Source organism: Siphateles boraxobius, unplaced genomic scaffold (assembly GCF_051911475.1).
Source record: "Siphateles boraxobius isolate OS27281-9 unplaced genomic scaffold, OSU_SipBor_1 12, whole genome shotgun sequence".
In the NCBI taxonomy this organism is placed as follows: Eukaryota; Metazoa; Chordata; class Actinopteri; order Cypriniformes; family Leuciscidae; genus Siphateles; species Siphateles boraxobius.
Window position 1 is genome coordinate 13,934,117 of NW_027508722.1, and position 22,786 is coordinate 13,956,902.

The 22,786-nt window shown below is 36.3% G+C and overlaps 3 protein-coding genes across 5 annotated transcripts; 2 read left to right on the forward strand and 1 right to left on the reverse strand.

Moving 5' to 3' along the window:
* Positions 1-49: 49 nt before the first annotated feature.
* Positions 50-16,966, forward strand: kel (Kell metallo-endopeptidase (Kell blood group)). Of its 3 annotated transcripts, none has more exons than XM_077209028.1 (18): positions 50-558; positions 2,665-2,833; positions 3,023-3,234; positions 5,357-5,484; positions 5,621-5,779; positions 7,328-7,399; positions 7,539-7,727; positions 9,010-9,170; positions 9,268-9,385; positions 9,489-9,584; positions 9,684-9,782; positions 9,852-9,929; positions 10,029-10,132; positions 11,814-11,903; positions 12,494-12,561; positions 12,648-12,808; positions 16,024-16,113; positions 16,193-16,966. In XM_077209028.1, the coding sequence occupies exons 3-18, from the start codon at positions 3,063-3,065 to the stop codon at positions 16,355-16,357; spliced, it is 1,950 nt and encodes a 649-aa protein (XP_077065143.1). In that variant the 5' UTR covers positions 50-558; positions 2,665-2,833; positions 3,023-3,062; the 3' UTR covers positions 16,358-16,966. The 3 variants fall into 3 exon arrangements, with proteins under 3 accessions (XP_077065143.1, XP_077065126.1, XP_077065136.1); XM_077209011.1 differs by having other exon boundaries at positions 119-558; positions 2,920-3,234; XM_077209021.1 differs by having other exon boundaries at positions 448-558; positions 3,028-3,234.
* On the forward strand, positions 16,957-20,678 carry emg1 (EMG1 N1-specific pseudouridine methyltransferase). Its single transcript, XM_077209034.1, has 5 exons — positions 16,957-17,407; positions 17,550-17,651; positions 18,336-18,477; positions 19,925-20,133; positions 20,243-20,678. The coding sequence occupies exons 1-5, from the start codon at positions 17,258-17,260 to the stop codon at positions 20,354-20,356; spliced, it is 717 nt and encodes a 238-aa protein (XP_077065149.1). The 5' UTR covers positions 16,957-17,257; the 3' UTR covers positions 20,357-20,678.
* A 1,230-nt stretch (positions 20,679-21,908) lies between these two features.
* On the reverse strand, positions 21,909-22,648 carry gtf3c6 (general transcription factor IIIC, polypeptide 6, alpha). The gene has a single exon (XM_077209041.1). The coding sequence runs from the start codon at positions 22,547-22,549 to the stop codon at positions 21,986-21,988; it is 564 nt and encodes a 187-aa protein (XP_077065156.1). The 5' UTR covers positions 22,550-22,648; the 3' UTR covers positions 21,909-21,985.
* Between the last annotated feature and the right edge of the window lie 138 nt (positions 22,649-22,786).

A 22,786-nucleotide genomic window follows, 5' to 3' on the forward strand; every position in this document is an offset into this window, starting at 1 on the left:
TCTCACACCCCCTCAATTCTTATCAGCCCGCACCAGCTTCACATACGCCACTGATAGTCAGGACTGTCGACGTATGTAAAAATGTGAATATTTATGAATATTAACAATGCCACTTCCTGCACCGATGAAGCTTTAAAAATGCACATGCAGCTTTTTTTCTTTATTTTTTCAATTAATGTTTGTTTTCCCATGTTTAACTTGGTTGATTTAATCCAATTGATGGATTTTGGAGCAAAATCATCTTCTGGTCCTGATAAATGTAAGAAATGATGAAGTTCAGGAAATGCATCCAGAAATGCCCCATTTATGTATGAGTAAAAGTGAAGGGTCTTGTGGAAAGCCAGGTCATACATGTTTATCAGTCAGTGAAAGAGTGAACAGAGAGTGTGATGAGGGAAGATAGTAGTTGGACGACTTGTGGCTGACGGAGGGAGAGATAGAAAGAGGAACAGTGTGACGAAATAGAAGGCTTTGCTGGAAGACCAATATGCTGGAAGAATCCTGATCAAACGGCCACACAAGAAGAACAAGATGGATGAGAACCCAGCTGTTCATCAGGTGAGGCTTTAAATATATTTAAAAAAAAAATAGTTTTGGGCTTTTGCCAGTGTTAATATGACAGTGGTAGTGTGGTAGTCACAGGAAATGACAGAAGAAGGTGGGCTGGGATCAGGGAATACAATGAACCAGATTCAAACTCCAGTCACCCATATTGCACCACCTTATAACAGTGTGCAGTAGATTGTTGCCTAAATGACAAAGTTTTGCTTTATATCAGAAAGGTCTCTATATGCCTACATAATAAATGTGTTGTTTGTGGTGTAGTTAAGACTTCTGGTTCACTGTCTGTCTGCTATCTACATGATGCCCTCACGAAAGATAGCCTACTTCTCAGGTTGTTGCTGTTCTATTACGGCTCACTGGAATACTTGATTTTGATTGGTCAATCTGTGAGATATTTCGCACCGTTGTTCATGGCATTTCACACACCCAGGTAAATCAGGAAATCGGCGGCGCTTATCTATTTAATATGCGGTCATATTTAGCCTATACCGTTGCTTTGCGAAAATTCACTGGTGAAATGCAGTCCTTTCCATTCGTGCGACCCGCGGAAAAAGTTTTGCAGGCGCAGGTCGCGTGAATTCGAAGTTTACCACCACAAAGCTGTTTGAAAGAAAGAATTTGTTTGAAAGTAAAAGAGAAAAATCTCGACGAATATTCGCTAATGTGTCACGCGGAGCTACGTAAATGCCGCCATTTATCGTTGTACTGAGAAATACCTCAGTTTTTATACTGCTGTAATATTGTTGAGTTTATCTTATTGCTTGGCCGATTGTACATAATGAACTGTTTTTCTTCGTGAATTCTTTAAAGGGTTAGTTTACCCCCCAAAAATTAAAATTATTCACCCATCACTTTCTTCTTTCAGCCAAACACAATATAGGAGCTATTAAAAATATCCTGGCTCTTCCAAGCTTAAAATGGGAGTGAATAGTAGGCCAAACTTACCTGAGATTTTGAAGCCCAAAGCGCATCCATCCATCATAAAAGTAGCTTTTCTTTTAGTGGGCTAAAAGCTTTCTGAAGGCGAACATTTTTAGAATGTTTTCTCATCTGCAATACGTCTCTAGGACGTTTCCTGTTAGATGTCATAGACAAGAAGATGTTTAAGATTTAAAATGTATGTAAAACTGCCTTTTTTTATTATGTTTATCAGATGTTTTTACACAGCAGATCTGCTTGACAGTCTTCAGATTAATAGATCTTTAGCAGACATCTTACAGACGTATCTGTGCTATCTGGGAATCGATGTGTTTTTGTAAGAAAGATTATTCATATTCATAACTTTATAAACTATAATCACTGGCTTCCGGTAATGGCCGTAGTAGGCGAAGTCCTGGTGGAAGAGTGACCTCTGTCCCGACGTATGGCGTAGGTAAAGCTTAGGTGAGAGTGGATGCCTCTCGCTGTTCAAACAAATAGGGCTTGGCAACAAACTCAACATTTTTCTTTAAAAATTCTTTGTTTTAGACTTCTAATTCGTGACCAGTGTTTTGTTTTGCTCTATACTCTCCGCTTCTGTGCTCGTCAATACGTCATGCGTCGGGTCACTCTTCTGCCGGAACTAGACTTCGCCTATGGCTGTTACCGGAAGCCAGTGATTACAGTTTATAATGTTATAATTATGTATATTTTTCTTACAAAAATGCATCACTTCGCTACAGAAGGCCTTTATTAACCCTCCTACATGCATTGCAGATTGGCAACATGGGTTTAAATCCCAGTTTGTGGTCCTTCCCTTTCCTGTCAGTTATCTAACTAACATATCTTAATAAAAGCAAAAATCACACACAAAAAAGATCAATATATAAATATTTCATGTTTATAATTATTACAGTAGCTGTAGGCTATGTGTTAGGTTGGAAAATGTACAAACTAGATGCAAATTTCACTACTCTTAACTTTTAATGAGACAATTGTATTCATTATCATTGTTCTTTAGTGAACATTCCTTGGACTTTCTCTCATTGTGGATGGATGATTGACTGCTAATGTAATTTCAATCCATCATAAAGTCAATGAGTTATGAATTCCAACTTTTCCCAAATGTGCTTTTAACTTGACATTTTTGAACAACACGTTCATCTCAATATGTACCCACAGGAAATGGTCACGACACCAGAGGAACAGCCTCGTTCTGATGAGCCAAATCCAGTGGGCTGCAACAAGTACCGCTGGCGCTTATTAGTTCTCTTTGCCTTCTCTCTCTTCGCAACTACGTTAGGTTTGGGCATCTATTCCCACCTGAAAAAGGAATCACAATTGAAATCAGGTACAAACCTAGGAACTAGGCCTTATTCTGGTATAGTTTGATATCATTGGTAACAGTGGTTGTGATTTCTATCTCTTGTCTTTCAGCTGCTCCTTGCCTTTCTCCCGCCTGTCTAAAAGCATCAGAGCATTTTTCTGTTGCCATGGATCCTTTTTCTCACCCCTGTGACTACTTCCTATTTGCTTGTAGAGCAGGTGGATCGTCCACCACAACGGAGAGACAGAGAATCATGGGGTCCTCCAATGAAGACAATGGAGAAGTGGATAAAAAAAGACAAGTGAGGACTGGAGGACTAGTGAGGATGAGAAGAGAGGCAGATGTTCAAGGAAAAAGTGATGGACGGCTAAATAAATTTCCAGACAGACAGACTGCTTTACTGAAAGCCATTAAAGAAATACTAGGTGAGTGAAATTCCACTATGTCTTTTGTACATAAACCAGAACCAATGAAATGGTTTCGTAGTATCTTCAGTTATCACATCTGCTTCTATCTGTCTAACTTCCTGAGCCTAAGCTGGTTTGCTGGTCTTCTAGTCAGTCAGACTGGTCAGTTTTAAAACGGTTTTGGGCACTAATCACCTGATCAAGCAGGGAGACCAGCCAGACTTTGATCTATACATTGGTTATTGATTGAATGGAGGCTCTGTCATTTCAAAGGAAGATTGAGTGGTGACATTTTGATTAAACATTAGAAGAAAATAAAAATAAACATGCAAGGTCAAGGAGAACTGAATCAGTCGAGATCAATAAGATGCATTTTTAAAAAATTGATTGAATTGCAATTTTCGATCAGTCTGGGGCACGAGGTAAATCAGCAAACCATCTGTGGCGGATTTAAGTTGGGTTTTTTTCCAGCAGGACCTATTTATCTATCTATCATTCTGTCAGTCTATCAATCATTCTGTCTATATTTCATTCACTTGTGCTAAAAAAAACTTTTTTAATTATCAGGCAAGAATTTGTCAACATACAAAGTTTGTCTTACCGTTTTTCTCAGTCGCTTTGGTACATTTCTTGAATAATCCTTAACATTTACAAACCAGTAAGTGCATTTTTGAAACAATTCATAAAAACTACTACACAATGGATTACCTGCAAATGCCTGTAAATTGCTCCAATTCCTTGGTTCATCCCTCAAGTTAAAGCCCCCTTGTAGTCAATAATTGTATCCCTTAAAACTCATCTCTGATCACCAAAATGACCTATTTAAAAAGATTTTCCTTGAAAAAAAATTCTGCGTTTTTGCGAACTGCGTTTTTGGTTCACTGCAGTTTTAAAGAGAAAATACTCAGCAATGGTGTTGACTTATGAATTTACACATGGTTTGTCTTAAAGCATATTAAAAACACCACAAAGACATATAAAGAACTTTAAAAACTTGATTTTCACCACAGGGGGACTTTAAACAAAAATATTTATGCTACTGAACAAATCAATGCCGTCAGAATGATAAGTCCTTTGTGTCATTGTTCACAAACAAGACACTTAATATAGCAGTGAACTTCAGTATTTCCTGATATAAACTATACTGTAGCTATGGTTTTAATGGCAATGATTGAAAATGCACACTTGTTCTGTATGGCATGTATCAATTTCCCGATCTGTCGGGCCACAGATTCTCATCCACATCGCATATCTTCTCTTCCCTGCAATGCAGCGTTGAAAGAATCTAACAATTTTCACATTCCCCTTCAATGGTGAAAGTCAAGATTCACCTGAGGGCATTTCATCAATTCAGGACACATTAACAAAAACATTCAAATAGAAATGTATGGAAAATATGACATGATTATGACAACCTTTTGTATTTAATGCCTGCTACAGACTTTGTGATTTCGGCAATACTATAATATCATTACAAATAACACTGTAAGACATGAATCTTATAAACTTGGGTTTGACATGTATGAAGACTGTATGATGATGACACCTATTGAATTGTAGACTACGGCGCAAGTATAGTAGTATAGAAGAATAAAACATCATCAGCATGTGCTAGTGGTAAACAAATAGAGCAAGATGAATCGCACTTTGGCATTTGTAGTTCTTATGTGTGCTGAAAAAAAGAAGAGTAAGCAAAAGTGGATGCGGTTATGGCTAGGGAAAAGAAGTCAATTTGACATGCCAATTTTGCAAATGGATCTTGAGGCAAGTAGTTTTAAGTTTTAGCGCTATTTCGTGTTGATCAATACGCCATTTCATGTTGCATTTCTATTGGGTAGTCAATAGATGTAGGTCGTAGCAGCAAACGTTACTACGTAAAGCAGAGATGATCATGCTAAATCTCTGACACTGTCAGAAAATTATTGCAGGCTGCAATCTTTGGTCGCAAGACCGTGACAGCGGCCATCTTTGAACCTCTTTCACTGTACGACGTAGGATCACCGTTTAGGAGCCACGACCACAGAAATCGCCATGATTGGTCATCTTTCGTCTGGGACAGGCCAAAATCGCACAATGTGTACTGGGCATAATGCCACATGTGTCAAATTCAGTTTCATCTGTATGGTCTCTGTGTGATCAGAGTCTCCTGAGGAGGGTGTTTCCATGAATGCTGCAGAACAGAAAGCAAAGAAGTTCTTCAAGACCTGCATGGATGCAGAATCTCCAGGGAAAGAGGGTTCAGAACCCTTCCTCACACTACTCCAGCAGGTACACACACTTTTAGGATAAGAGAAAGTAAAAAAAAAAGTATGCTTATGTTGCATCATGTATTTTGCTCCAGTGCTCTGTTTTTTTATTCTCTCTCTTTCTCTCTCTCTCTCACTCTGTGTCTCTGTGTGTGTAGTTAGGTGGCTGGGCAGTATCAGGTGAATGGAATCAGAAAGATTTTAACACCACCCTCACCCTGCTGATGAGCCAGTACTCCACATTTCCTTTCTTCAGTGTGTATGTAGGGCCAGACTCTGGTGAAGAGCAAAATGCTTCCAATCAGCACTACATACAGGTGATCACTAATACTAATTTACAATTTTTTTTCCATTCATTCATTCATTCCATTCCTTTGGAACAAAATTATTTCACTGACTAGGCTACATCTTTCAAATGACATTAATTATTTTCTCACTCAGACACAACCACCACCAAAATGATATGTACCTACAGGCCAATTTGCATGTTTACATTCTCTAGGGATGCACTGATTTCTTTTACGAGCAAATTGGCCGTTCTACCCTGATTTTAGCCCTCTGATTTGAAAGCTCTGTTTGTGAGATTTCAGTGTAAACGCTAAAGTGTTACTCAAATATTTAATGTGGAACTCTTTCAAAAACAATTACTACGTTTTTACAATTACAGCTGTCAAGATTAACTAATCGTGAAAAGTGTTGATTATAGTGTTGATTATTGGTTATCTACTCCCATGGCATGAAAGGTTGCAGCGATAAGCATTGTTGTAGCCGATGACAGACATCTCTGTTGAGCGAATGAATGCACTGATCTCGTCTTTGCAACTGGATTTCTGCACTCTTACAAATGCTTTCATCATAATTAACAGTGCAAACACAATGTAAACGAGATTCATTGTGCGCGGCGTCATTGATTATAATGGGAGTTTTGGCGTGAGTCCAGAACTCAGAAAGTCTGCAAAGTCTGAGCTGAAATTGCGACTGATTTACCAAATAATCCACAGTGAAATGTACCGAACAAACAAATAATGCTCTACTGAGACGTTCACATAGTTGAAAATGAATAACCACTTTCCTAGCATTAGGATCCTTTGGAATGTAATGTTATTTTTAGTCCAGTGACCCTGTATCGCTCTTCTCTCCTCGTGATCTCACTAACACGCAAGTGGGCAGGGCCAAAGACGCGATGATGTAGGAGTAGGCCTTGATCTGATTCTGCAGAGGCATTCTTTTGTCGCACTATTATGTCATGTGACAAAATCCCAAATCGGGTCATTTTCTGAGCTTGGATTCAATAAAAGCAATAACAATTCAATAACAGTTAGAGTTCTGAAACTTACAGGATGTTTTTATTGTACAATGACCTCTTACATGTCAAAAGGAAAATTTTATTCCTCAATTCATGACCCCTTTAAACTTAATTTAAAAACCAAACATAATACTAAACTGAACTAGACAGCAATTTGCCAAATTTCTACAGTAATAGCATATTAAGATATATTCTGAATCTAAAAAATGAAATGCTATCAAAACAATCAGATGTAGTTGTACACTTACACGGATGTTAGTCTTTCCATTTCATTACCATCTATACAAAAGAGGACTCTTTATGAATTGGACTGTAAATATTTTTTTTACAAAAGAAAACATTGTACAAAGCTACCTGAGTTTTTTAGGTCATTTTTTATGAGTTTTTATCAACCTTTGCTGGTGTTATGGGACAATGACTTTTCTGAGTCATTGAGTCATTTGGGCAGTGATTTGTATTGCAGCCCTGACATAAATGCTCAATATTTTGGTACATTCTTTGTTTATCAGATTGTTTTGTCCTCTATGTTGTTTAAAAATGTCTGATTACATTTCCATAGATTGATGAGCCTCATTTTCAGTTCCCTATTGACTGGAACAGCATCACACATAAATCCAAAGCTAGTACCCGGGTATGTATTTTCTTTTTAGCTTAGCACCAGATTTTACATATAACTAGTGTGGCTAATGCTCAAAAAATCTTATTATACAGGCTTCTTTGATATTTTGGTAACATCGCTTTTGTTGTCTGTCTCTGCTTCTCTTTCTCAGTATTTACGTCCATTCTATTCGTCCTGTGGTCAGTATTTGGCTCTCTTGGGTGTTCCCTCCTCTAAAACCACTCAGCACTGTGGTCTTTACATATCTCTGTCGACAACTCTCGCTGTGGCCACGTCCCCTCTACCCTACCGCCTCAGTCAGAAGTTACTCTTCCACAGAATTACCATCCAAGAGCTACAGGTCTGTGTGCTTGTGCGTAAATTGGATTTCCTGTCTGACATACTGTATATAAAGGGCTCAATAACAAATAAGACAAAGGGGAAATCTAAGAAATCTAAAACAATCTTCTTTTACCTGTTAACTGTCACCCCCCCCCCCCCCCCCCCCCTTTTTGAGCATAGATCTGAACTTAAATACCTAAGGTTGGTCTCTTTTTAAAGAAGACACTCAGCTGATTATTGCAGAAGGGGAAGCACTTCAAAAAATGAAAGTGTAGTTATATAAATTTATTGTTAACCAAATGTACTGAACATTTACCAAAGTAATTTTGAGTCTAAAATTGCTAGAAAATGGCATATGGCATATGTCTAACCAAGTTGTAATCCAAATTTGAAGAATAAATATTATTTTTGAAAATTTCTTTAAATAATAATTTTAAATAATAATAAAAGGTGAAAAGTTTTTTTTAAACAAATATCATAAATTATTTAAATTATATTAATTAACCATTTTGGGCAGTAGCTCTATATTACAGTACAACTAACCTTGTTATAAAAAGGTCAAATCATGTGATATTTTAAAAGACTCACTGACCTTCACACACAGTCATGAGGGTCTGCAGGGATTTTTCTCTGCATGTTTCTGCATGTTGACAATGTTATTGTATTGTTATTTATATACTATTATAGTATTTATTAATATTTTGAATTGGCTTTTATTTTTAAATTTTCAGTTTAAGTTTTAGTAATTTGTTATTTGTTAAATTTGTTACGTGCTTATATGTCATTTTTAAAATTGCTTTCAATTTAAATGCTTTCATGCATTTTATTTCAGTTTTAGTTAATAACAACACTGCATGTTGGCTGGACCTATAATTCAGTTGACCACATGACTTGGATTTGGTGGACTCTTAAAAATAATATTAATAAGCAGTGTAGTTTGATTAATTTTTATTTTCTCAAAGAAATAATAATACAAGTTTATGCCAAACTACACAATAAGGTTTTCCTTTTAAGTATTTGATTCTTTTTTAATTAGGCTTTTTTTCTTCATTATAATATCAGGGCAGTTGAGTTGGATCACCCTGACGTTTTCCCCCCAAAAATATCAATATATGTGAATTCTGTTTCAGAAATTAAAAACATCCTCATCATAGACGGTGTATTCAAATTATTGTTTGAATAAATTAGATTTTTGAGTACATTAATAGATCTGGACAAAAAATGAACATCAGGTAATTAACCCAAATAATGTATGTAACTGACTCGTGTTCTAAAGGTGCTGTTTTTCCTGTCCCTCACAGACTGTGGCTCCAGCCATTGATTGGCTTGCTTCCCTACAAGCCATATTTCAGCCTCTTCCTATCAGCCAATCAGATATTGTTTTAGTCCACAATCTCCCGTACATTATCCACATGTCCCAGACAATCAGCCAATGGCGAGTCAAGCATGAGATGATGGACGCGTAAGTCACTTTTTGGCATGGTTTCTTAAAATTTGATAGATTTTGATAAATGATACAAATGTTTTGTTTCTCCGTTTGTGTCTGTATAAATCTGCAGCATCCCTCTTCACACATACATGATCTTTAGTCTTTTGCAAACACTCATACCTGCGCTGGACTCGAGGTTCTTCCAAACAATGAGAAACTATTCCATTGCGACTGGAGACACTCAGGAGGTGGGTCGGCATTGGATTCATTCCCAACAAAGCCTATTTGTGTGAAGTGATTCAGTCAGACTGCATTATATATTTCATTCGCTTATACTGTCTGTGATTTTAGGAGATGCCACGCTGGTGGCGATGTGTTCAGCAGACAGAGCGAGGATTTGACGCCTTACTCAGTCATATAATTAGAGAACGACATGCACAGAAAGAGGTACATTTTGGTTGGACCTCATGAACAAATAAAGGATTGATTATGCATGAACATGTATTTAATAGAGCAATGACACAAGTGTTTTTCTCTCTCTGCCAGGCTGATGAGTTGATTCATGATGTTTATTCATCCCTCAAGAAGAAACTTACAGATCTGAGCTGGAGGGACAACAAATCATCAGACTTTATTTTGAATAAGGTATGTTGTGAATCATATACAAAAATAAACTGCGGATGGATTTTGTTCTGATAATCTTGTTTTTTTCAGATAAAATCTCTTAATCCAAGACTGTCCACTCAAACAAATAATCTCAATCATACAGAACTCAACCTTCTTTATGCAGAGGTAGCTTCATTTGAAGATAAATAAATGAACAAGCAGTGTAGTCGGATGAGTGAATGAAATATTCTTCATTCGCTGTGTTTCTCCTCCTCTTTGCACTAGGTGGATTTGAAAGAGGAGGATTTTTTCTCCAACTACCTGCAGATGCTTGTGCTGGAGCAGAAGAGCAGGTGCAGACTTCTCTCACACGGCTCACGGGCTGAAGGGTGAGTGCTCGCTCGCAAATTAGCAATGAAATTTAAGGTAACGTTTTGTCACAATGTCAAATATGAGAAAAATATTCTTTGGATTTATATATTATTTCACGGTAATCTTCTTAAAATCACAGTTTATATACACAGTACTATATGCGTTGTTTATAATAGTAAATATATTATTATTTTATTTTATTTTATATAAAATATGTTTTATAAGATTTTATTAGTTATATATTTATATAAAGGTTTTGCTTTTATTTCTTAACTAATATACTTAATTTTTTCCCATTCCCCCAAAATAAACATTTGTAAATTTTTTCAATTAAACATTAAAAGGCTCATGTGATCTGAGTTATTTGCAGCACATATTATTTTATATCTATGGATTATGCAAATGGGGTTTACCTTCAAAAGACTCAAAAGACCTGAATGTCAAATTTAGTTCACATTAACTAAATCGCTAATTAACTACTCATTAAAACCCTCTGGGGTTCTTCGGACCAAATGGTCCTGAAGAATTTAAATAAAAAAATGTGTAAAATCATAGCTTCATCGGAATGGTCCGAAATTTGATGACTTTGTTGGTACTTGGTATATGAACACCCCAAAAAATTGGGGACAGGATTTGAATAGTCTAAGTGGTTGTAAAAAAAATGGTCACACTCAGGGCCTTCGGGTCCAAATGGTCCCGCCATAGAAAATGAATGGGAAATTGGCAAAAATGTGACAATACAGAGTTTTTTTGTGCGTACAATCTACAAATCAGCCACGATCCAGAAAAAAAGCACACAACAGTGAAGGGGTGAATCTATAAAACATCAAGAGTGCAAAACAGACACATCCACACACACACACACACACACACACACACACACACACACACACACACACACACACACACACACACACACACACACACACACAAACACACTTTTATACATAAACAAACGAATAAATTCAGATTACATATGGGTTTTGCATTTTTAAAATGCTCAGTTTGTCCACCAGATGGCATCCATCTAATTTCAAAAATTTCTTTTATGAGGTCTAGGCTTGACTCTAAAATGAAATACAGCTTTAAAAAAAATAAAAAAAGTTTTTTTTTATTTTCTATTATATTCAATGGGGGGAAAATGGGTCATATTTATTGCATAAATATTAATTATAAATCTTAAATTATCTCAAAACACCAAAAAAGAAAAGAAAAAATATTATAAAAAACAAGTAAAAAAAAAATATATGATTTTCTTTTAATAAATATGAATCAAACCCTTCCGGACCATTTGGTCCCGAAGACCCTGAGTGTGACCCTGAAATGAAGGACCCCTTAACATATTCACTTTTTAGTCTCATCTTTTTGTTTTTCATATCCTTTTTTACTTGGGTTATCCCTATTCTGATATTAAATTCTGATATGAACATTATTATTAAAAACTTGAATCTTTCCATCGGTTGTTGAAGTGATGGAGGAAGATTGGAATGCGAGCTTGAGGTTGATTGAGGGTTTAAGCGGACTAAATGATTGGAAAAGTCTGTCATTTCACTTTCAGTGAAATTTTGATTAGAGTTTTTGTTTGAAAAGGGAAACACATGCGTTGATTAATGGCATGCATTTTGAAAATAGATAGGGTGCATATTCAATTCATGCCATCATCATCCATTTTACATTTCTGTCTTTCCTCTCCTCTAGTTTGTCTATCAGTCCATCCATCTCTGGTAATGACATCATCATCCCTGTTGGAATGTTTGTTTTGCCTTTCTTCCATTCCTCATATCCCAGGTATCTTATTACAACATAAACACAGAATATTCATTCAACTGTAAAAATATTAACTTGGGTGTATCCTGATATACTTTGCACCGATGTTGGTAAAATGTTCTTATGTTATTGTGTAATGTTACTCTGATTATTCCTCATTCTCCACTCCATTCTAGTTTTATATGATCCATAAATATAATTGTATGAAAGTTAGATAACAGTGATTACATAATGAATAATCCTCAGCTAGCTGTGCTTTAAATGATTTTAATGCACGACGTGGAGGCAAATAACTTTTTGAAAACTGATTTATAACATTTATTTAAATTAATTTACCTATCGAGAGAGAGAGAGAGATGTGCGTGTGAATTACCTACAACTGTGAGTTTAATTACTTCAAAAACAGCAACATTGACAACAAGTTTCTGTGCTCCTGTTTCCGTGTGTGACGCATGCATGTGTGCGATTTACTGCAAGCAAAGCGTTAACATAGACCTGTGATTTAACTGACTTGGAACAACCTGTGCATTAAACAGTATTATTGCACACCTTTCAGCTAATCAAAATCAGGTTTTCAGGCAGACCATGGTATAAATTACAATATTCTCTAGGGCACTGAATTATGGGACACTGGGATCTCTGATGGCTAAAGATCTTCTCCACCTTCTGCTTCCTAATAGTAAGTCGGTATGGATTTCAATATGAATATGCATATGTGATGTGTTTTTGAGTGTTTTTAATCCCTTCTATGTTTCTCATCACTAGTACACACACAGGCCAACAATCCAGAGTCAGAGAGTATGTGCGTGTGGTCTCATTATCTGAGTGTGACCAAGGATCCGGGACAGGCTGGCACATTCTCCCTCCCCCCGTCTAAACAGCAGGAGGTTTGGGTGCAGTACTCTGCTCTACAGGTGGCACTGGATGTAAGTTAACTCACTGTAGTCCAGGGGTTTTCAATCGTTTAGATGCCACTGATCCCCAAATATGATCACCCCATACTAAAAATGAACAGGCATCTTAAATAGTTTCTTATTCAAAGACCCAATATATTAATTTTTAAATGAAATGTTCCCTAAATGTTCGCATGACAAAAAATATATAAAGAAAACATTTTAAAACTAAAAATACTGGACGTTTTTTGATGTTTTCAAACTATTTTGGATGTTTGTAAAATATTCAGAAATTATGTTTTCATAATTTAATAAGAATGTTAGAAAAAATTATAAGAATATAATTTTATTAGCTGGGTATTAATTCAATTCAATTCAATTCAAATTTATTTGTATAGCGCTTTTCACAATACTTATTGTTTCAAAGCAGCTTTACAGAATGTGCATTTCAGAAATGTACATAGAAAAAAAATACAGTTATTTAATCATGTAGTAATTTAGGGCATAACATATCGCCGGCGTTGAGTCGTCTCTTTACAGGCTTCGAGTCGTCTCTTCACAGGCGTTTAGTCATCTTATCGCAGGTGTTGGGGCATCTGAGGTCTCCGTGAGAGGCTGGATACAAACTGGAGCTGACGAACGCTATTTACCTCGGGACTAGCGTCCCGAGATAACAACAGAAAAGCAGATGGGAGATAATTAGCATAGCTGATGTTCATAATATTAATGCATTCGATCTGATTCAACAGTGGTATAAAAGGTAAGCATTATGTGAAAGCTTGGCTAAAGAGATGCGTCTTTAATCTAGTTTTAAACTGGGACAGCGAGTCTGAGCCTCGAACAATATCAGGAAGGCTATTCCAGAGTTTAGGAGCTAAATGCGAGAACGCCCTCCCTCCTTTAGTGGAATTAGATATCCTAGGAATGACCAGAAGCTTCGAATTTAGTGATCATAAAGAACGCGATGGATTGTAGGCCGATAGAAGGTCCAATAAATACACAGGAGCTAAACCATTTAGGGCTTTATAGGTCAGTAATAGTACTTTGTAATTGATACGGAACTTAATAGGTAACCAGTGTAGAGATGATAAAATAGGTCTTATATGATCATATTTTCTTGACCTAGTAAGAACTCTAGCAGCTGCATTTTGCACTAACTGTAGCTTGTTTATTGAGGATACAGGACAGCCAGCAAATAAAGCATTACAGTAATCTAGTCTCGAGGTCATGAATGCATGAATTAACTTTTCTGCATCAGAAACAGATAGCATGTTACGTAGCTTAGCAATGTTTCTACGGTGGAAAAAGGCTGTTCTTGTAACATGTGAAATATGATTTTCGAAAGACAAGTTGCGGTCTAGTATAACACCCAGGTCTGTTACTGTAGTGGATAAAGTAACAGGACATCCTTCTAAATTAAAGTTCTATTGTACAAGGTTTTGTGGGTAGTTTTTTGGACCAATAAGTAATACCTCCGTTTTATCTGAATTTAATAGCAGGAAATTACACGTCATCCAGCATTTTATATCTTTGAGACACTCTGTCAATTTAGATGAGTTAGTGTTTTCATCTGGTCGTGATGAAATATATAATTGAGTTTCATCAGCATAACAGTGGAAATTAATTCCATGTTTTCTTATAATATTACCAAGTGGCAGCATATATATTGAGAATAGCAGAGGGCCTAACACCGATCCTTGCGGCACTCCATAGTCTACTGACGTTATCTTTGCTAAGATCAAGTAGAACTAGTATTGAGATACAGCCTTGGTCAGAAGCTAAAAGTAAATCATTTGTAATTTTAACTAGCGCAGTTTCTGTGCTATGATGCGGTCTGAATCCTGACTGAAATTTTTCATAGATATCATTTTCTTGTAAGAAAGAGCACAATTGAGCGGACACAATTTTTTCTATTATTTTAGACATAAATGGAAGATTTGAGATGGGTCTGTAATTTGCTAAGTTATTTGGATCTAATTGCGGTTTCTTAATGAGAGGTTTTATTACTGCCAGTTTGAATATTTTTGGAACATGACCTAAAGATAAAGACGAGTTAATAATATTGAGAAGAGGCTCTTCCACTACAGGTAACACTTCTTTCAGTAGTTTAGTGGGTATTGGATCTAATAAACATGTTGTTTGTTTAGATGCAATGATAAGTTTATGTAGCTCTTCGTGTCCTATATTTGTAAAGCGGTGTAGTTGTTCTTGAAGGGCGATAATTGAGGCTGAATCATAAAACACCATAAAAGATTGTACATTTACAATTGTGTTTCTGATGCTTTCTATTTTCTCATTGAAGAAATTCATAAAATCATTACTACTATACTGTAACGGAATATTTTGCTCTGGTGATGTTTGTTTATTTCTTAGTCTAGCTACGGTGTTGAATAAAAACCTTGGATTATTTTGGCTATTTTCTATTAGTTTGCGGAGATGCTCAGCCCTGGCTGCTTTTAGAGCCTTTTTATAACGTGACATACTGTCTTTCCACACGATTCTAAAGACCTCTAAATTAGTTTGTTTCCATTTACGCTCTAAGTTACGAGTTTCTCTCTTGATAACATGCGTAGCACTGTTGTACCATGGTGCTTTAGTTTTCTCTCTAACCTTTTTTAATTTAATTGCTGCAACAATTTCTAGTGTACTAGAGAAAATGGTGCTCAAACTGCTAGTCATTTCCTCTAGTTCATCTGTTTGTTTGGGTTCACTGAGCAGCTGAGATAGATCAGATAAGCTATTTGAGAATCTATCTATAGTGGTTGGAAGGATTGTTCTGCCTGGTCGATAACGTGGCGCAACATGACAAATTTCAGCAGTACGTATTATGCAAGTTATCATGTAATGATCAGTGACATTATCACTTTGCGGCACAATATCTATATCGGTTGGGTTGGTTCCATATGATATAATTAAATCTAGTGTATGATTTAGACGATGAGTGGGACCACTGACGTTTTGCTTGACCCCAAAGGAGTTTAATAAAACTGTAAACGCAGCCCCTAACGCATTAAGTACTATGTTGTTTTTCTACTCATTATAGTACCGTAGTCTTAGATTTATTATTTCTTTATCCATTTATTTAAATCTATTTTGTATTTATTTAAATCTTTTTTTTCTTTTACTTTTTTTTTCTTAAAACTTTTCAACAGACCCCCAGCACTTCCATACAGCCCCAATCTGAACATCTCTGGTAACCCAACATTTGTCTTTGTCAACCTTTTATATTCCATATTTGTTCCTTACAGGCTTATAAGATGAGTTTCACAAGACATCCAACGGACTCATCTCTATCAGGCCTTTCTTACATTCACCTGTTCCTCTCATCCTTTACTAAGGTACAGAGAAAATCTCAAAGAGAATTACATAGACACTCAAGCATGTGTGCTAATCAAACATTCAAATCAAATGTTACAGGTAACGTGTGACGCTGACCCCTACCATGAGTTCATGCCCTTTGAACCTTCATTCCTGGTGACAGTCCTGTGTTCGAACTCAGGCTTCTGCCCCAAACTGCTGACCTGCCTGAATAAATCTCAGAGTTCTCCTCATGAGATGTGCCAGAATCGAACGCTGCACTGAATCTGGGAGGAACACCTCCACTGAGACCTTTTGGAGCTGGTTTGGGACTATTGAACCATTGGAGCTGCTCAATGTTTAGTGAAAATAGGAGAAAGTCATTCCAGAGATCACTAACCTTTTTATATTCACTGGATAAGTTATGGGTTTTAAAATGTCACATATACATCTAGGCAATATTATTACATTTGATAAGTGATGTACAGTATGATGAACAGTTAAAAGCTGCTTGGTGGATATGATCTCTCATAACACTTTGAAGATTTACCGTGCTTTTACAGAATTTGGGGGGAATTCATGCAAAATAATATATAATGGGCGGGAGGAAATCTCATGCATTTTTACAAAACATATGGCAGTATTTTCTAGTTTGTTTATAAAGTTACACTGGTTTAATATGTGGTAACTGTGGTCTTAGTGTAAATACCACAGTTAAACTGGTTACTACAATAACTATGTTAAGTTTTAGCAAGGAATGAGAGCATTTTTTCACCCTGTAAATTCCAAATGTACTTGTACTCTCTAGTGTAAATACAGTTTGAGGTCTGAAGTCGGAATGTATCATAAATGACACTCTTATATGTGAAACTTATTATATTTGGAAGAAACATAGAATTGTGTTTTGGGATGTGTTCTTTTAAGGGTGTGTATCGTGAAAGTTTGTTTTGATTATGACACTAGCAAAAATCGACGATTTTTGGTGTTTAAAATTGTGTTTATAAATGTATTATCGTTTTCATAATAACATAATTCATTTAATAGGTGGTCACGTGCATGGTCAAGTAGTGTAGTATTTTAAAGCAACATTTTTAATTATGTAGAGAGGTCGTCATCAGCGTGCGCCACTCTGAACAAACGCGTTGTTGTGACGTACATTTGATGGTGTCGTAGTTCTGTGTCAACATGGCTGCACGCGCTGGAGACAAGCGTGGTCTGAAGCATTTAGATGAATATGAACCAAAACCGGCAAAACACCAAAGAACTCTGCACGATCAGATGACGGAAAAGCGTCTTGTTGTTGTTTTAGAAGGAGCGACACTTGAAACCGTAAAGGTAAAAGACAAGGAGGCTCGGTAGATAGGCTATATAAACTTTAGTGTTGGAGCGGGTGTTGTTGATAATACAACAACATTAATAATACAATTTCTCATAACCGCATGTTTCAGCATTTAAATGTGAACGTTTTTCTGTTAAGGTTGGAAAGACATTTGAGTTGCTGAACTGTGATCAGCATAAGAGTATGATTATGAAGAGTGGAAGAGACCCTGGGAAGATTCGCCCTGATATCACACATCAGGTAAAGCTCTCCAGTGCTTGAAATGTGCGTTAATGTTGTTAGTTTTCGTCATATAAACCATTCCAATATTACCATGCCCATATTAATCCCCATAATAGACCAGGGTTCGTTTTTATCGAACTTTTTTGGAGATGCATACAAATTCTATAGTTTTAGTAAACGATAGTTTTTAAAGTTATTTAACAGCTTTTGCGTTGTTGCCAATTTGGGCCAGAGGCAAATGAAGTCATTAATGCAGACTTATTATTATAAGTTCGGTTTTGACTCAACAATATATTAATCCCATATTCTATGTCTCTCAAACACGTTTGGGACTGAATTGTTTTGATGAACATTGCAGCATGACAAGTTGATGATGTTCATTCTCATATTATTTTCTTGTAAATTTCATATATGAGAATTTTTTGTTTTTTGTCAATGTAACAGTTCAAATTTTAAAGATTTTTTAAAAGGCCGTATATTTGGTAATGTCACGCTGTCAGTCAAAACTGACATGTTTGCACATTTACTCATTAGTGAGAAGTTATTGATCAGATACAATATGGTTTTAGTTAAAAAGCTTACATTCAACGGTGTGCAGGTTTTGAATTTGTTATGAAGGTTAAAAGAAGAAGAAAAGCCATCTTCTGATGACTTTATTTGTCCCACATCTGTTCTCTGAATGTCACGTCTGCTTTCCCACAGTGCCTGCTGATGTTACTGGACAGTCCTTTGAATAGAGCCGGACTGCTGCAAGTGTACATTCACACAGAGAAGAATGTTTTGATCGAGATCAACCCACAGACAAGAATTCCTCGCACCTTTGCACGATTTTGTGGACTGATGGGTAAATTAACATAGAGGCTCCATTTGCACATTGACTGTAATGTCAGTATTGTACACTATTTTAAAGTGATGTAGTTAGTGTAATTACACAAATAAGAACTGAGTAATATTAATCAACTACATGTATTTACTATTTGGTTAAGTTTAGGGTTAGTTACTTGTAATCAACATTTGGCGGGAAGGGGAGTCTTTTTATTTAAATAAAGAATTTGAGGGAATTAGAAAATTCTAGATAAAGATAAGTTAATTTTTACATTACAATTTACATTATTTGCAAATAATATTTAAATATGCATACATTTACTCTTATTCTTATGTCGAATACACAAAATGTTTCCTGTCTCATTAGAATCAGTTATGAATAACGTGCATCATGTAAATTATAGCATATTTTCAATTCAAAACGGCATAATGTGATTTAACTAATAATGAACTGCACTTCTACAGCATTTATTAATCTTAGTCAATCTCAGCATTTACTCATACATTATTAAAATCAAAAGTCGTATTTGTTAACATTAGTTAGTGCACTGTGAACAAACAATGAACGGATGTATTTTCTTAATTAAATAACATTAACAAAGATAAATAAATACTGTAGCCAATGTACTTTTCCAATTATTGTTTGGGACTTGTCCCCCTCACTGTGATGGTGGTTATTATACACTCCTGGGTAAAAGAAAAATGGACTAAGACAAAAATGACAAAATATTTAGTGGTCTGTTAATTGTCTTAACCATTTTAATCACAAATTAAAATTAGCAAGAATTGCACAAATACTGTAGATAATGTAACTTAGCATGGAAGACCCTTCTCCTACTTGCAGACAGCTTTTTACAGGGAGAGTCAGTGTTGATGGCTTCAAACAGTTTGTGAGTAGTTGAAAAATGTCTCCCAGATCGTTTGAGTTTAATGTGAGACCAAATGTTCTCTTTAGGGTTCAAATCTAGACTCTGACAAGCCAAAACATGAGCCTGATGGACTAGTTCTCAAGCCACTTCTTAGTTGTCTTTGTAATTTGGCAGGAGCATTGTCTTGTTGAAAAATATCGGATCATTCCTCTTTAGATAACAACTTTTTAATTATTGGAAGCAAGCCATTCTGCAATATTCTCCCATATTTCTCAGCATGTTTCATAGTGATTATTTACACCACACACAACTGCCCATTTTCTGCCGAAACGTCATTTCGTCTTTGACAGCAGGGGCTTTTTAAGTAGTGCACTTGCTTACATTATTTTGTTAATTAACCAATAATTTGTGGTTAAAGACAATTAATAGCTTAGTTTAGCCATTTTGGGCTTGGCCAATTTTTACTTTCATTACTATGGTAAGTACATGTGACTTGTAACAACACCTTAAAATAAAGTGTTACCTTCTGATGTAAAAAAAAAAAAATTCTGTAATGCTGTATGTAAATTTAGTGTCCTACAATTTGTCCTCCTATAGTCCAGCTGCTGCACAAGTTGAGTGTGAGAGCAGCGGATGGCTCTCAGCGTTTGTTGAGGCTCATTAAAAATCCAGTGTCGGACCACCTGCCACCTGGATGCCCCCGATTTTCCACGTCCTTCAAAGCAGGAGATGCTGTATGTCCCAGAACAATCGTCCCTAAAGATGGACCTGCCGCTATTGTCATTGGAGCATTTGCACATGGAGCAGTGAGTCTAACATATACTCCATGCATAGAAAATGATTTCATAAACATGAATTTTCATCACTTTTCAAGTAAATCATCATACTTAATTCTGTTTCTCAATCCTGATTTAGGTGAATGTCGACTACACAGAGAAGACCTTGTCCATCAGTAACTATCCTCTATCTGCAGCTCTCACCTGTGCCAAGATGTGTTCTGCGTTTGAGGAAGTCTGGGGAGTCTTATGACAAAACCAAACTGATATGAACTGTCATGTTTCTGCCTGATCAGGCAACAGACCTTTGGACCGCATTCTGTGTGTATGTGTTTCATATGTGATGTCACAACGGAGGCGAATATTTCATGTCTTGTAACTCAATTTTATCATGCTGAAGCAAATAGTACTCTTTAAATGTGGGGTATATAATCTAAACCTTTTTGTATTGGTTTACACATTTAATAATAAACCCAGATTTGCATTTAAATCTGTTCCTGATATGTAACACTTTTACTTTTTTCTCTTTGCAATAAACAATAAGAACTGGTTTTATTCAGCACTATACTGAGAAAGATGTTTCAAATTCTCTTTTAAAACCAGGTACTTCAGCTTTATTCTTGTTCTTCATTCCCACTAGACAGCTTCAAAAATTCCTGAGTTCAGGCTCTCTGGACTCTTTAGCTTCCTTTATCTTCAACTTTGCTTTAGGTATTACTTAAATGTTTTTTTTTTATTTTTTTCTGTCTAGGCTTGATGTTTCTCCCTACTTGGTTTGTTCTTTCTTTCCACAGTTGGCACATTTCCTTACGGTTCTCACTTTTTTTCATTTGAGTTCCTGCCTCAGATTTTGTATGTTGGCCATCTGTAGGTTTTGGCCAATTGCTTTTGTAGTTCTATTATTCGAGACTTTTTTTCTCATGCAACACAAAATTTAGACACCATTAATTCTATTTTCAAGAGGCTAAAATGTTAATATGTTCACAGAAAAAGAACTTGGAAATGAGCTGAAGTCTGATATAATATAAAAGTCATGGAAATGCTTATATGTACTCCCCCAGTTATTACATTTTTCTTTCTGAACTAGTCATTGTCTAGATGGGGATTTGTGAGAAGTGTTCATTTGAGTGAATTATTCAGGTTAAACAGAAAGAACTGAAATTAATTGAATTCAGATAAAATGATCGATAAATGGAACAATAGAACAATACATAGAACGATCGATAGATAGAACGATATATAGAAAGTTAGAACAATTGATAGAAAGATTGAACAGTAGTCAGATAGATAGAAAGATTGAACGATCAATAGATAGAATGATATATACAACGATAGATCGAAAGAGAACAATTGATAGTTGGAAAGATAGAACAATTGATGATCAAAAGATTGAACGATCGATAGATTTAAAAGATAGATTAAATGATCGATAGATGGAAAGATGTCACGATTGATAGAAAGATAGAACAATCAATAGATAGAAAGATTGATTGAACTAAGATAGAACGATTGAAAGATAGAATGATATAGACAGAAAGATTGAACGATCGATAGAAAAATAGAACGGTCGATAGTGAGAAAGATAAAATGATCTATAGACAGAAAGAGAACTATTGATAGAAAAATAGAAAGAGCAATCGATAGAAAGATATAATGAACGATAGATTGTAAGATAGAACGATTGAAAGATAGAACAATCGATTGTTAGAAAGATAAAATGATCGATAGATAGAAAGATTGAACGATCAATAGATATATTTATGCAACTTATTTAGGACGCCATAGGACATTCATCCATACAAATTAAAAAAAAAAACTTTTATTAACCAGAAAACATATGTACATGAGGCAGAATGTACAGTGTCAGAAATCAAGCAGTCTTTCAAGAGCCATCGTCATTTTCTTCTACAGTCGCCAGTACAGAAGAGCTGCTGGCGTTCATCGGCTCCTCAGGGGAGTTCTCCAGAAGAGTCTCCTCCAGTTCATCCGCTGATTCCTCGCCCATCTCTGGGTCATCGCAATCTTTAGATTCGTCTAGCGCCGATTTCTCCGTGTCTATCGGATCCAGATAGTGGCAAACTGCGCTCTTGCGTCCAAACGACTCCTCATCGTGGAGAGCCAGGACCTCTATGCGGTTAGAGACGGGCTCGTCCTCCTTCCTCTCGGAGAGAAACGTCCGCTGCAGCATCAGCTTCTTCATCGTGTGACATTTGTATTTAAGGGCTGGTTTAGAGTCTGCACCACCCTCTTCAAAAAACACACATGTCCCGATGGCGTCCTCGTATTCTCCAGCAAACAGATACCGGCCCACCTGCATCATGGGCTGCTCGCTGTCGATGTCCACTATCTTACATGTGCTCTGCCGACTGGACAGTAAATCAGAACCGATCATTCCAGACAGTTCCGCCACAACCAGCTGCTCCTCCTCCTCCCATTCATCCTCCATGGCAGTTGTTTTCACTCAACCCTTGAGTTGAAGCTCTCTCCGACAACTTCAACTAGTGAATTTCTTTCGCAGAATGTGCGCGACGGAAGTAGTAATGTGTGCGATTCATTTATACGAATCGGTTCTTTCAAACAGTTCGGTTTTAAGAACCTGTTCAAAGACGATAAATGTTTTACGTAACGTACACTCGCTGCTGATTGCTGGTTTTACAGTTTTTTTTAATAAAGGTCTTTATTG

Excerpts from the sequence above, each read along its gene's own strand:
- gtf3c6 (XM_077209041.1), bottom strand. The coding sequence starts at position 22,549 with ATGGAGGATGAATGGGAGGAGGAGGAGCAGCTGGTTGTGGCGGAACTG.
- kel (XM_077209011.1), top strand. The coding sequence starts at position 532 with ATGGATGAGAACCCAGCTGTTCATCAG. Across the intron at positions 5,485-5,620 it reads TCCTCACACTACTCCAGCAG|TTAGGTGGCTGGGCAGTATC; the intron begins GTACACACACTT and ends CTGTGTGTGTAG. Across the intron at positions 9,386-9,488 it reads CGACTGGAGACACTCAGGAG|GAGATGCCACGCTGGTGGCG; the intron begins GTGGGTCGGCAT and ends CTGTGATTTTAG.
- emg1 (XM_077209034.1), top strand. The coding sequence starts at position 17,258 with ATGGCTGCACGCGCTGGAGACAAGCGTGGTCTGAAGCATTTAGATGAA. Across the intron at positions 17,408-17,549 it reads CGACACTTGAAACCGTAAAG|GTTGGAAAGACATTTGAGTT; the intron begins GTAAAAGACAAG and ends TTTTCTGTTAAG. Across the intron at positions 20,134-20,242 it reads GAGCATTTGCACATGGAGCA|GTGAATGTCGACTACACAGA; the intron begins GTGAGTCTAACA and ends ATCCTGATTTAG.